The sequence below is a fragment of the Papilio xuthus genome, unplaced genomic scaffold (genome assembly GCF_000836235.2).
Source record: "Papilio xuthus unplaced genomic scaffold, Pxut_1.1 DF825946.1, whole genome shotgun sequence".
NCBI lineage: Eukaryota > Metazoa > Arthropoda > Insecta > Lepidoptera > Papilionidae > Papilio > Papilio xuthus.
This window is the reverse complement of record NW_013532703.1, coordinates 3,238,144-3,249,590: the sequence shown is the minus strand read 5'-3', so window position 1 is coordinate 3,249,590 and position 11,447 is coordinate 3,238,144. Positions and strand designations below refer to the sequence as shown.

The 11,447-nt window shown below is 31.1% G+C and overlaps 1 protein-coding gene across 1 annotated transcript; it reads right to left on the bottom strand.

Annotated features, from left to right (window-relative positions):
• Positions 1-764: 764 nt before the first annotated feature.
• Positions 765-3,148, bottom strand: CPH1 (cuticular protein hypothetical 1). Its single transcript, NM_001312806.1, has 3 exons — positions 3,110-3,148; positions 1,543-1,724; positions 765-1,101 (listed from the first exon to the last, which is right to left on the bottom strand). The coding sequence occupies exons 1-3, from the start codon at positions 3,122-3,124 to the stop codon at positions 1,023-1,025; spliced, it is 276 nt and encodes a 91-aa protein (NP_001299735.1). The 5' UTR covers positions 3,125-3,148; the 3' UTR covers positions 765-1,022.
• Between the last annotated feature and the right edge of the window lie 8,299 nt (positions 3,149-11,447).

Sequence of the window (11,447 nt, the reverse complement as noted above, 5' to 3'; positions counted from 1 at the left end):
TGCAAGTGTGTGAAAGTGGAGAATTTCCTTGAAACATATAGGTTATGTTATTACATCACAAGTTTTCAATGTATATAATACATTGCGCGTATAATTCAGCAAGTGCGTAACTAATTGCAACTGACCGTATATTTCGCAGTTACGGCGTCACATCAAAACTGTTTCGTGACACGTAATATTGCACATGTCTGACAAAGAATTAAAATGTTCTATTATAAAATGAATTATTTATTTTATCGAGGTATTCAATCTTGTGAGTGATATTGCAATTGTTATGAGTAACGTAAGAAATGGTTTATTTTAGGAACGTACTGATTTTAAGAACGTGAAATTTCAAGTTTGCACATAATTTTACTTTTGCGTTTATTATGATACAAAATTATTAAAATCAACGTAAATTTTCCACCAAAAGTAAGTATGGAATGATATGAATTCTATAATGACATGTCAAAATGACATTGACATGTGACAGTTGTAAGTTGACCGCGCGGGAATCCTGTTGCGTTCGAAATCAAGTCCTTGTGCTACCTATTTGTAAACATTGATTACAATACAATACGCCGCTTAAATATTGAATACATTGCCCTGTTTGGTACTTGCACAAGGCGAAGTGACATTTAAAAAGTCGATCTATGCTATTTTTTTGTTTTTTAGTGACTTTTAAGCAATATTTATTGTGGCCACTAATATGTTTGCAGCAATTATTTTCTGTTTTATTTTGTGAAAACACTAATAGATTTAAGGTTTAAAAAGAAAAGAATAGCTTAAAAATAAATTTTTTATTTACAATTTTTACAAAATTTCTTTACACAAAAAAAATGAAATGCTTAATGCATTTTTAGAATGTAACCCGAATATTTACACATATTAAATGTTATGGCAGTGGGGTTGACATAATGGCTTAGAGTTTCAGATAAAATGAGGCTGTTAAAGATCGTCGCTTAGATATTTGGAAGGAATATCAAAGCTAGCTTGCATTTAGAAACTCCGGCATTATTGTGGGGGGACGTGTTGAGATCTGTTCACCAGCAGTAGGGGTAGTTGGGGCACGCCGCGGCATTGAAGTTGGCCGGGTATTTAGCTGCGACATTTGCGTTCGGGCTGGAACAAAATGACAAACATTAATTTTTATTTTATAACACGTTCAGTGTCCACTCGACTGGCAACACTTTAAAACACACACGTTAACATGGATTAGATCGTTAATTATATTTATTCATACGAAGATAACAGTAGGTAAGGATCTAATGAGAAAAAATATTTTTGATGTAAAATTACTGCGTGTGGTCTAGTCTTATAAAGAATATCCTGACACATTACTCTTGCTTCTTTCATGTTTATACATCTACACATTTATTTAGATTCAGACAAAGTTAGCTTAAGAAAATAGGTGAAATATTGCCTTATGATTTTTATCTTCAATCATTTCAATTTAATGTTCACTTAAAAAGTATTTACTGTAGAGTTCTTATATCAAATCGCCTTGAAGACCATCAAAAGTGCGGCAATTGATATATAGTATTATATATTATGTATACTTACTCGGCAGGGGCTACAGGCAGTATGGATGGGTTGTAGACCCACTCGGGGATGGGCATGCCGTCAGGGGTGAAGCGAGCGAATGTGTTGGTGTCGCAGTAGGGGTAGTTGGGGCAGACCGCGGGGTGTAGTCCAGCGGGGTACTCGCGGGCAAGCGCTACTCCCGCCAACACGCACAGGACAAACTGGAAAATAAAATAGAGTTACAATAAACTTATTTACTAGTAGATTATACAGACTTATAGGTCGAATATAATTTCATTATGTTGGTAACTAAAATTGCGTTAGAAAAGACAAAAGTCAGATGTATGAATGTTAGAAAATATAAGTCATACTAACTTTTGTTTGTTCTAATCTGTTATTATTTGTGGTAGTTAATTGTCCAACAATAAAAAGTCTATGTACACACTAGACTTATAAAATGAACAAAAAAGTGTTAATTGGTTATTAGCGTCTTGGCATACCAAATAGGATTACCAAACTATTATTGCACCAAAATAAAAATTCCGTTAACAATGCAATTTTCGGGCGGTTATGCACCACTTGATTTGATCGTGTAATATGACACTTGCTTAAGTGATTCAATGTAGAGCATTTACTAAATCGATGTATCGAAATTTTTGTATACCGAATCGATTATTTTATTCTTAAGTTCTATCTGGTATTTATCTATCTAAAATTATAATCAACGAACGTATTTTCAAACAATATGAATTTAGAGAAAGGTTTAAAAATTATTTGTAATATTTCGCGGTAAGTTTGTTGTGACATTTTTATAATTTTGCTTATAAAATCAATTGGTTAATTACGATACGATCCTTGCGTAAGACAGACAACGACCATATGATATACAGTTCGTAGCCTAAATATCAACAGATATACTCTACATAGTATAGTAGATAATATGACAATTTAAATGTATAATACAGGATATTAGCATTAGGAATTTAACAATGCAGTTGTCGACCAAATTTCTTCGTGGGCACTAAACATAGGGCTGCGGTGGGCGCGGTGTATTGCGTAGGATTTATCGTGTGAGGCAGGAATGTGCTATGCGATCTGATACATCTTAATTACATTTAAGCAATATCTATTCAAATGTAATATGTATATTAAGGCTCACATTCCAGCTATTTGATATTACTTTGCTGTTACAATTTTAATATGCCAGTATGATTTTTACTAAAGCGTTTGTTTGATTTTTACTTATAATAAATAAAATTAATCAAAATATTTTTTTTTTATTTCTATTTTAATTATTTCTATTATATTAATGAAATATCTAATACATAGGTGATGTTATTGGAAGCCAACGAAATTTATATTATGTCGACTAGTAAGACTCTTATTAGAATTTTAAACACTTTTATTGCAATTATATTAAGAACAAAATTAATAATTTTAATATTTAAAAATTACAGAATAATTAACGTATAAATATAGACACTTTAGTAAAAATTTGAACGTAACCGTCACAGCGTCCATTTTAAGATATAGGTCAAATTATTCTTAAGTACACCTGATATATATTTTTATTATTATAATAATTATAATGAGTATAAATACTCACCAGTTTGGCGTACATGTTGTATGTGTGTATCCTCTCTACTTGACAGTGAGACTGATGCATTGTGCACGGTCGCCCGCCATTTTATACTATGTCGCTGGAGTGGATTTTTCGAAGTCTACTTTGACGTAAGTATACGCTGATACAGGGTGAGCAGGATATTTCACATCTGACAAATAAATATCAACCCTAAGATATAATAGTAGAGTTTAAATTAGCTCAAATTTTGATTTTAGAATTTGGTTTGTAAGGTTTATGAAATTAGAATTAATTTATGGTTAATTCTAAAAGCAGCGACAGCGATGTTATTGGGGTAGAAATTTAATACTTATGCTTTTAATATGAAAAGATTTTATAATTAAAAATGTTTGAATACTAACACATCTTTGTCGCAATATATTTGATTTAGGTGAGGCCAATTTACAACACTAGACGCGTTTTGGCCACTAGATTGCCTACGGGCTGTCCAAGTAAGAGTATACCTTTGTTGAAATTTTTTTTCATTTCTCATTTGAAAAGTATTAATGATCAGATTATTAAAATATGTATATGTGTCATTTGGGTGTCAATTATTTTTTTTAACTAAAGATTCAGCAAAAAATTGCACAGTTTTATTATACCGAACTAATTTTTTATTGGTTAGAAGTATTTACAATAGACATGCCTACTCATATCAATTTCACGCGAGCGTAGTTCTCGTAGTAATCAAATTCTGAAATGTAACACCTTAGTTAGGATCTAGTTAGCATTGAGAACATGTGGTTTAAGTTATCGTTACTTTTTGATAAGTAGATTAAATAAAAAATGTGATATATTGATGAATTTAAATTACATAGAGACACGTCAAAAACTGCGTGCATTTTCGTTATTTCACACATATAACAAATGTAATTTACAAGCATATTAAATTATTATTAGGGTAAGAACTATCATGATTTTCGTTCTTACAGAAAAATAAGTCATAACAAGTTTTTGACATACAAGACAGTGAAAATCCACGGTAATATTTACAATATAGTTCTTGAAAGTGCTGCCCAATATTCGTGTATAATAATCTCATTTATATCAAGATTAATTTATCTTACGTATGATTTTACTATCCCAGGTATCGCTGGATGGATGAGACGGATAAACTGCAGGAGCTACAAAAGGGAGTGGGTTGGGACAGCGCCGGATCGGGAAAAGTGAAGCTTATGTGGCCAAGGCTCACTGCGGGTCGCTGCGTCACGTTAGTTAGTTTTTTTTTATGATTTCAATAACATTATTGTCGAATCCCAATTTTTATACGATTATTGTTTTGCTATTTTTTTAGTTAAATTATTTTAATTATGTCGTTGCAAAAGGCAACGCTGCAAGTCTTCTGCTGTTACGGAAGTCCATAGGCGTCTATGATCACCTTAGTGGTTCCACTACTCGTCTGCCTCTTTCTCTTATGAAGAAGAAACTAGCTGGCGCCCACGACTCCGTCCGCGCGGAATTAAAAAAAATAATTAGTAACCTATGCGTAGCAATAATAACAATGATTAAAAAAAACACTAATTACGGCTCGATATATACGTATTAGCTTAGTATCACGCACGAAGAACAAATTATGAGACACGTAAAATATTATATAAAATGAAACATATATTATTTAATATATAAAAGCATTTATTAAGATGTTAAGTAAATGGAAATTTATGGAATTTAATTTTTTTTCATCAGCATGTTAGTCAATCGGCTGACAAGCAATTAGTCTGAACGGCTTACTTGACTATTCAGTTTGTGTCAATTATAACTTAGTACTTTTATTGTTACCCGTTCATGTTGAACATTGGAAGTAATTAGTCATTTATGTTATAGACTAGCATCGACCGCGACTCCGTCCGTGCGGAACTAAAAAATCTTAATTTGTAAATTATGTGCTCTTCCAGACTATATTCTACATCTATACCTTACAGGGAGATCCGTTGAACTGTTCTTAAGATCTTCTAACTTCTAAAAAAAATCGAATAATTTGAAACGAGCCTTAATAGACAGTCATTTAATTCTATTTAGTTGGAAATCAATAATTTATTTATGTATATAATAAATTAGCATAATAACTAGATTATTCTTGACATAGTTAATATAGTTAATGTGCATATATTGGATTATTCTACGATGACTAAGGTTAATGTTAATACAACATTGTTACAGCAATTATTGTATAGTTGTTCAGTTGTTCCAATTATGATCCTGTGATCCGGGGTTCAAAAATTGAACCTAGGTATATTGGTTGGCGACAGACATTTCATCTTACTAATATATGCGAATGTTTGGATGGATGCGTGGATGTTTGTTAGAAGGTATCTCCAGGATGGTTAATCAGAGTTTTACTTAATATGATACAGATGTAGAACATAGTCTGGAAGAACACATGGGCTACTAAGTTTTTTTTAAACAGGTATATTTTTACTAATTTTGTAACTTTAACCGTCTAGACTAGATATAGCAATCCTCCGAAATAACCTAATGTCCAATAGCTAGAAATTTAACTTCCTTTTTGTTAAAAAAAATATTTTCTCTATTCATCCCAAAAATAATGTATATCTTGTTTTGAAGAGAAGTAGAGTGCAATGAATGACCCCTAACTACGAGTGTATTGGGTAACGACACTGGCATGCAGTAACTACCATAACTCGATCACTGTTAGTGTGCACCCACACTGCATTGAAACGCTTACACAATATTTTGTTATTTTTTCATTTTTTAAAAAAAATGTTATTATCGTTTTCATTTTATGATTTCACATTAATGATATAAATAAATAAATATTTATTTATTTATTAAAACAATAATAAAAAAAAAATGAAAAAAAAATCTAAATATTGTGTAAGCGTTTATTTTTTTATTCACATTAACGATAGTTAGATGAAAAATAATTGGAAAACATTATATTATAAATAATTTTATATAGGAAAATTAAAACTGAAGTGACTTTCGTCCTTTTTTAAATATCGAAGTATCTTCTATCTTTCTAATTCAATGTTTTTTTTCACATGATTTTTTTTCTGAATTCCATATACGACATTTTATCAAACAATGTAACAATAAGATTTTAATGCGAAAACGCTCTTAAAAATATGATCACGTTTTCAGCAATGAATACTCGTAAGGCACAAACAACATATGTAGCGCAACTATAATATTTATCGTGCCACCACGTACTTACTGATTTTCCGCTTGATCAACGACGTTCCGACACTTCATTGTAAGTGGACATAGAGAGAAAAGAAGTAAAAAACTAAAAAAAAAACTAGTAATAATAGTTGTTATAACTTATTAAAAGAAATAATGTTTATTGTGCGTTTTTTTAAGTTCTTAATTTGAAAAAATAAATATTGTTGGATATAGTGGGTCTGCACACTTAAATTAATGCGTACTCATTATCAATCAATCTTAACTTTCTTCGAGTTTTTAATTATGATGTTAAGAATACAACTTACGTAACACAACCTTGCTACTTCAAAAATGTAATAGAACCTGTTTTCTATAATTTTTGAATTGTTACTGGCAGTTTATTTTTATTTTAATGTCAAACGACGGTTATCGGAGCACTTGACAAATGTCATTTAGCCAAATGACTTAAATAAATCAAATAGAATTTAATTATAAATACGTGTTTTATTGTAGAACACAGAATGAAATTCGATATGTTTATTCAACTGCGAGTTTATAATACATTGCTGTTACACTCGTATAACAACATATTATTTTGTAGGCTTGTAGGCTTATAATTTTATTATAAAGATTGGACATCGTGGACTAAACTTTTGCGTTAGGTCTATCTCAGTACTGGCTCTATATCAGTTGTCAAGTTTAACAGACACGTAGAACATTTGCCTTAATTGTAATAAGTTTCCTCTGCTATGAAATATTACTTGTTTCTTACTAATATTATAAATGCGAATGTTTAGATGGATGGGTGGATGGATGGATGTTTGTTTGAAGGTATAAATGGATCTTCAAGAAATTTGGCACAAATTTAAACATAGTCTGGAAGAATATATAGGGCACAAAAAAAACATTTTTTTTAATTCGCATTTTTTTCGAATCGTAGGCGATAGCTGGTATGAAATTTAAGTATTAAAAGCCACATATAGGAATTTATCGACGTAATCGATGTCTTTTTAGCATATTATATTCTATACAAATAATGTATTTCAGATTCTCTAATATTTTTAAGTCGTATGTTTTGACTTTATATTGACTAACAAGACGTGTGCAATATGACATACGGCCTTCTTTTACTTGTACTCAAACGAGTAGTTGATAAGTGTTCCACTTTATCAATATTGACAATTATTATTCAGGAACACATTAGAAATTATTAACGCATACATAATCAAATATATCTCTTTCTAAATTAATAGAATTGTCCACACGTTTTATAGAATAGATTAACTCATGGTATATCCGTTTATGTAGTAATATTATCTTAATTAAACTTTATGGGTTATTAATTAAGTGTACTTTTATTAAGTTTATTAATTTATTAAGTTGAAGTAAGTATTTCAAGGTGTAATTATAGGACGAGGATATAAAACTTAGAACCCTTTTGAATAAAGGTTTGATATATAGCATTATTTTTTGACAGGAAATTTTTGATTTTTCTTTTCGTCAAAATTAAAAAAAAACTCAGGGAATATTAGTTATACATTGTGTTTTAAAATAGTTAATTTTTGCTAAGATGTTTACGATGATTGCAATTGTTTACAACTTTTTGTTTTGTTAATTCTTGTTATGTTATTATGACTATTCCATCGCGAAGTTTTAAATGACAATTAAATGGTATCAAGTTAACTTTTTGCAGTTTAATATTGACGTTGATATTTATCGTAATACTAACTGTCGTCCGCGACTTTGTCCGCGCGGAACGTAAAAAACTTAATTAGTTGCCTATGTGTTCTTTCAGACTATGTTATACATCTATGCCAAATTTCAGAGATCCATGCTGAACTTCTGGATATACCTTGAAACAAACATCCATCCATCCAAACATTCGCATTTATAATATTAGTAAGAATATAAGTTGTATTATTAACATTTAATATATTAATTTATCTCGCATATGGCTTACATTATTTTATTTGTGATCATGGAATGTTGAAGGAATGTTTTATTTTTTAATTATAGTGCGTTTATATAAACTTTTTTTTAAGGCGTATGGTCTATTCCAAACTGATAATAGTAATTTGCTGTATTAATATGACATCCTGGTATTTGAATAATTTCTTGTTTATCTAAAGAGATCTAAAAAGCCTTTAGCGTCATTGTAAAGGCTACCAATCTACTAAATATAAGTTCGTGGGTTCGAATACACCAATCGACTATTGTTAATTATTACTTACGACTCATTTTTAAGCATTTATAATTATAATACTTACAAGATACCAATAATCTTCAAACATTTAAAAAAAAATCTCTTACAATTTCTGAGCCGTAAGACGTATAAGATTTCTATTTCATGTATAAAATTTCCGCCAATCGCTCTTTATTATGTAAACGTGCTATGTACTTTATTTGTCATTTATATCAGTTGTACATAAATAAATAAATTACTCTTAATTAAATACTATACAGAACTTGATCTACATTTAAGATCAAGTTTGCCTACAAGCGTGTAGTTAGATTATGCTCGTACGACTCTAATGTGCGTTAGGTAGAGTAGAACAGTATTCCAAATCTATCAATTTTGTAGTTGTGTTTTAACATATCTCTGTTTTGTCAAAGAAAAAGTAAGGGATGACAATAGGTCACTAGTTTTACTGTAGTCAATATCCACAGTTCGGTTTGTGTAGTTAATCTTTCTGGAACCTTAGAAGGCTAAGTTTATCTTACTAATATTATAAATGCGAATGTTTTGATAGATGGATGTATGTTTGTTTGAAGGTATCTCACAATTAATTTAAGAGTGGTAGAACCCGCTTTAACATCTTCGCACGAATTGGCCAGGTTCGCCCGGTGAAATACCACCACCACACAGAAAACAGGCGTGAAGTGGAAGCAATTCCGCGTTTCGTCTGATGAGTGTGCGCCCCGGAGGCTTAATTTAGTCCTCTTTCCCTTCCCACCCTTTTCTTATAAGGAGAGGATGGGAAGTGGAAGTGGACTTTTCGGATGAGAGGATGCATGGAAAGGGAAAATATTTTCTTTCTGTGCATCCTCTCCTCCGTCGATTTAAGGTAGGCAACGCATATGCAATTGCGTATGTCTATGGGCAACGGTCACTTCGCTATTTCAGCGATTTCAGGTGGCCGCTCGCTCGTTTGCCACCTTATGATAAAAAAAATTGCCTCTATGGATCTTACTGAAATTTGACATAGATGTAGAATATTGACTGGAAGAACATAGAGGTTACTTATTAAGACTTTTTAATTCCGCGCGGACAGAGTCGCGGGCGACACCTAGGATTAATCTAATTTAGTTGGAATATTTGCACAATAAAATCCTTTTGTATATAAGCTGTATTGTTGACAGCGACTAGTTCACAATAAGTTGCGGTTGAAATTGATATTAAGAATATCGGTCAAAGAGAAGAGTAAGATTTGCAAGATTTTGGTTTTGTCATCATGTAATTTTAATTGTTGAAAGTCTTTTTGTAAGTACATACATTTATGTAATTACTATAATATTGTAAAAAGTGTACGTTGCGTATAAAAATCCCAATATAAAGTAAGGTTTAAACATTGAAATAATATAAGAAAATAATTTGCGACAAAATTGTTCGATGATTCTTTATTACTATATTTTCTTCGTTCTCATTAGGAACATTTACTCAAGGCTGCTTTAAGAAAAGGTTACAACAGATTATTGACTTATATATGTGAAAAAGACTGAAAAAAACTTACAGTATAATCTTGAAATATTTTAAATCATTGAGAAAGGAAGCAACGTATCGTTTATGCAAAAAAAGAACGAATGTAGAGCAACAAGGTCTGTAATGTCACTAGTTTAATGGAAACAACGCAAAGTATGAAGAACTGGTTCATTATTTTGTCTGTAGGCTGGTTATATTTATTCTTTTGTTTTTAATAAAAAAAAACGTAAGACTTATTTCCGACGCAAAGTCGTTTAAATTCTGACCAGCTTTAAATATGAACGCGTTCGTCTCTATATAAATTTAATTAATTCGATCAATCATAAAAATCAATATCATTATGTGATAAAAAATTTAGTTGCTTGTGTTTTTCTATCTTTTTATCTTAAGGAAACAAATGCGCATGAAACTTTTTCATGTAGTTCTTTGGACTGTGTCTTTAATTATTTCAAAAACTACCTGTATTAATAACGAAAAGTATATACATTTTCTATAGTTAATGAAATTACTATTATTAGTGTGTCTTCTTCAAGTCATCCAACTGCGAGCTTCCTCAAGCTACGATTTAGACTTTTAAGAAGCGAGCGTATCATCTCAATGGCGCCAATGGGCGTCGTTGGACACCTCGGTGTTCACGTTGCTCGTTTGCCCATATCTTATATAAAAAGTTCATCCTTTCAAAAACAGATTCTTTATTTCTCTTTAAAAAAATTGATTATATGTTTTTGTACAGGTGTATGAGCAGTGGAAACGTACTATCAGTGTTGATGCGTGACAGGTAACAACCTCACCGCCGCGGTAGAGACAGCGCACAAATCGATTCATAAACTGATTTATCGATAATAATTTATTCGATTCGATTTCTTTAAAAAATTGTTGATACAACGTGTTTATTTCTCATGTAGTTGTTGCGTTCACTAAATTTAATTTAATGTTTTCCTTATAGTTTCGATATGTCTTAATCGGAAACAAACGATATCTGTAATAAGAATCGAGATCAACAATCCCTTCCCGAAATGTTAATCTTTATAATTTATTGATTTATTAAAATAACACCTGTTTTACTGTGAGTATGCGCATATGTAAATCTTTGTTAATTTACAGTGGTAGTAGTGCATGGAGCGCGTGAATTTATCTGATACTAGCTGTTGCCCGCGACTGCGTCCGCGCGGTATTAAAAAAACTTAGTGGACTATGTGTTGTTTCAGGCTATGTTCTACATGTATGACTGTTTAGCAAGATCGATGCAAACATTCTGGTGATACCATCTAACAAATATTCATTCATTCATCTAAACATTCGCATTTACAGTATTAGTTAAATTAATTCGAACGTAATCTATAATATAAAAATTAATCGCAAAATGTGTTGGTAAGCGCATAACTTAAAAACGCCTGGACCAATTTGGCTAATTCTTTTTTTAAATGTTCGTTGAAGTTCAAAGATGGTTTTTACGATTCGAATAATTGTCGGGAACTATTTTTTTTTCATTTGACGCGG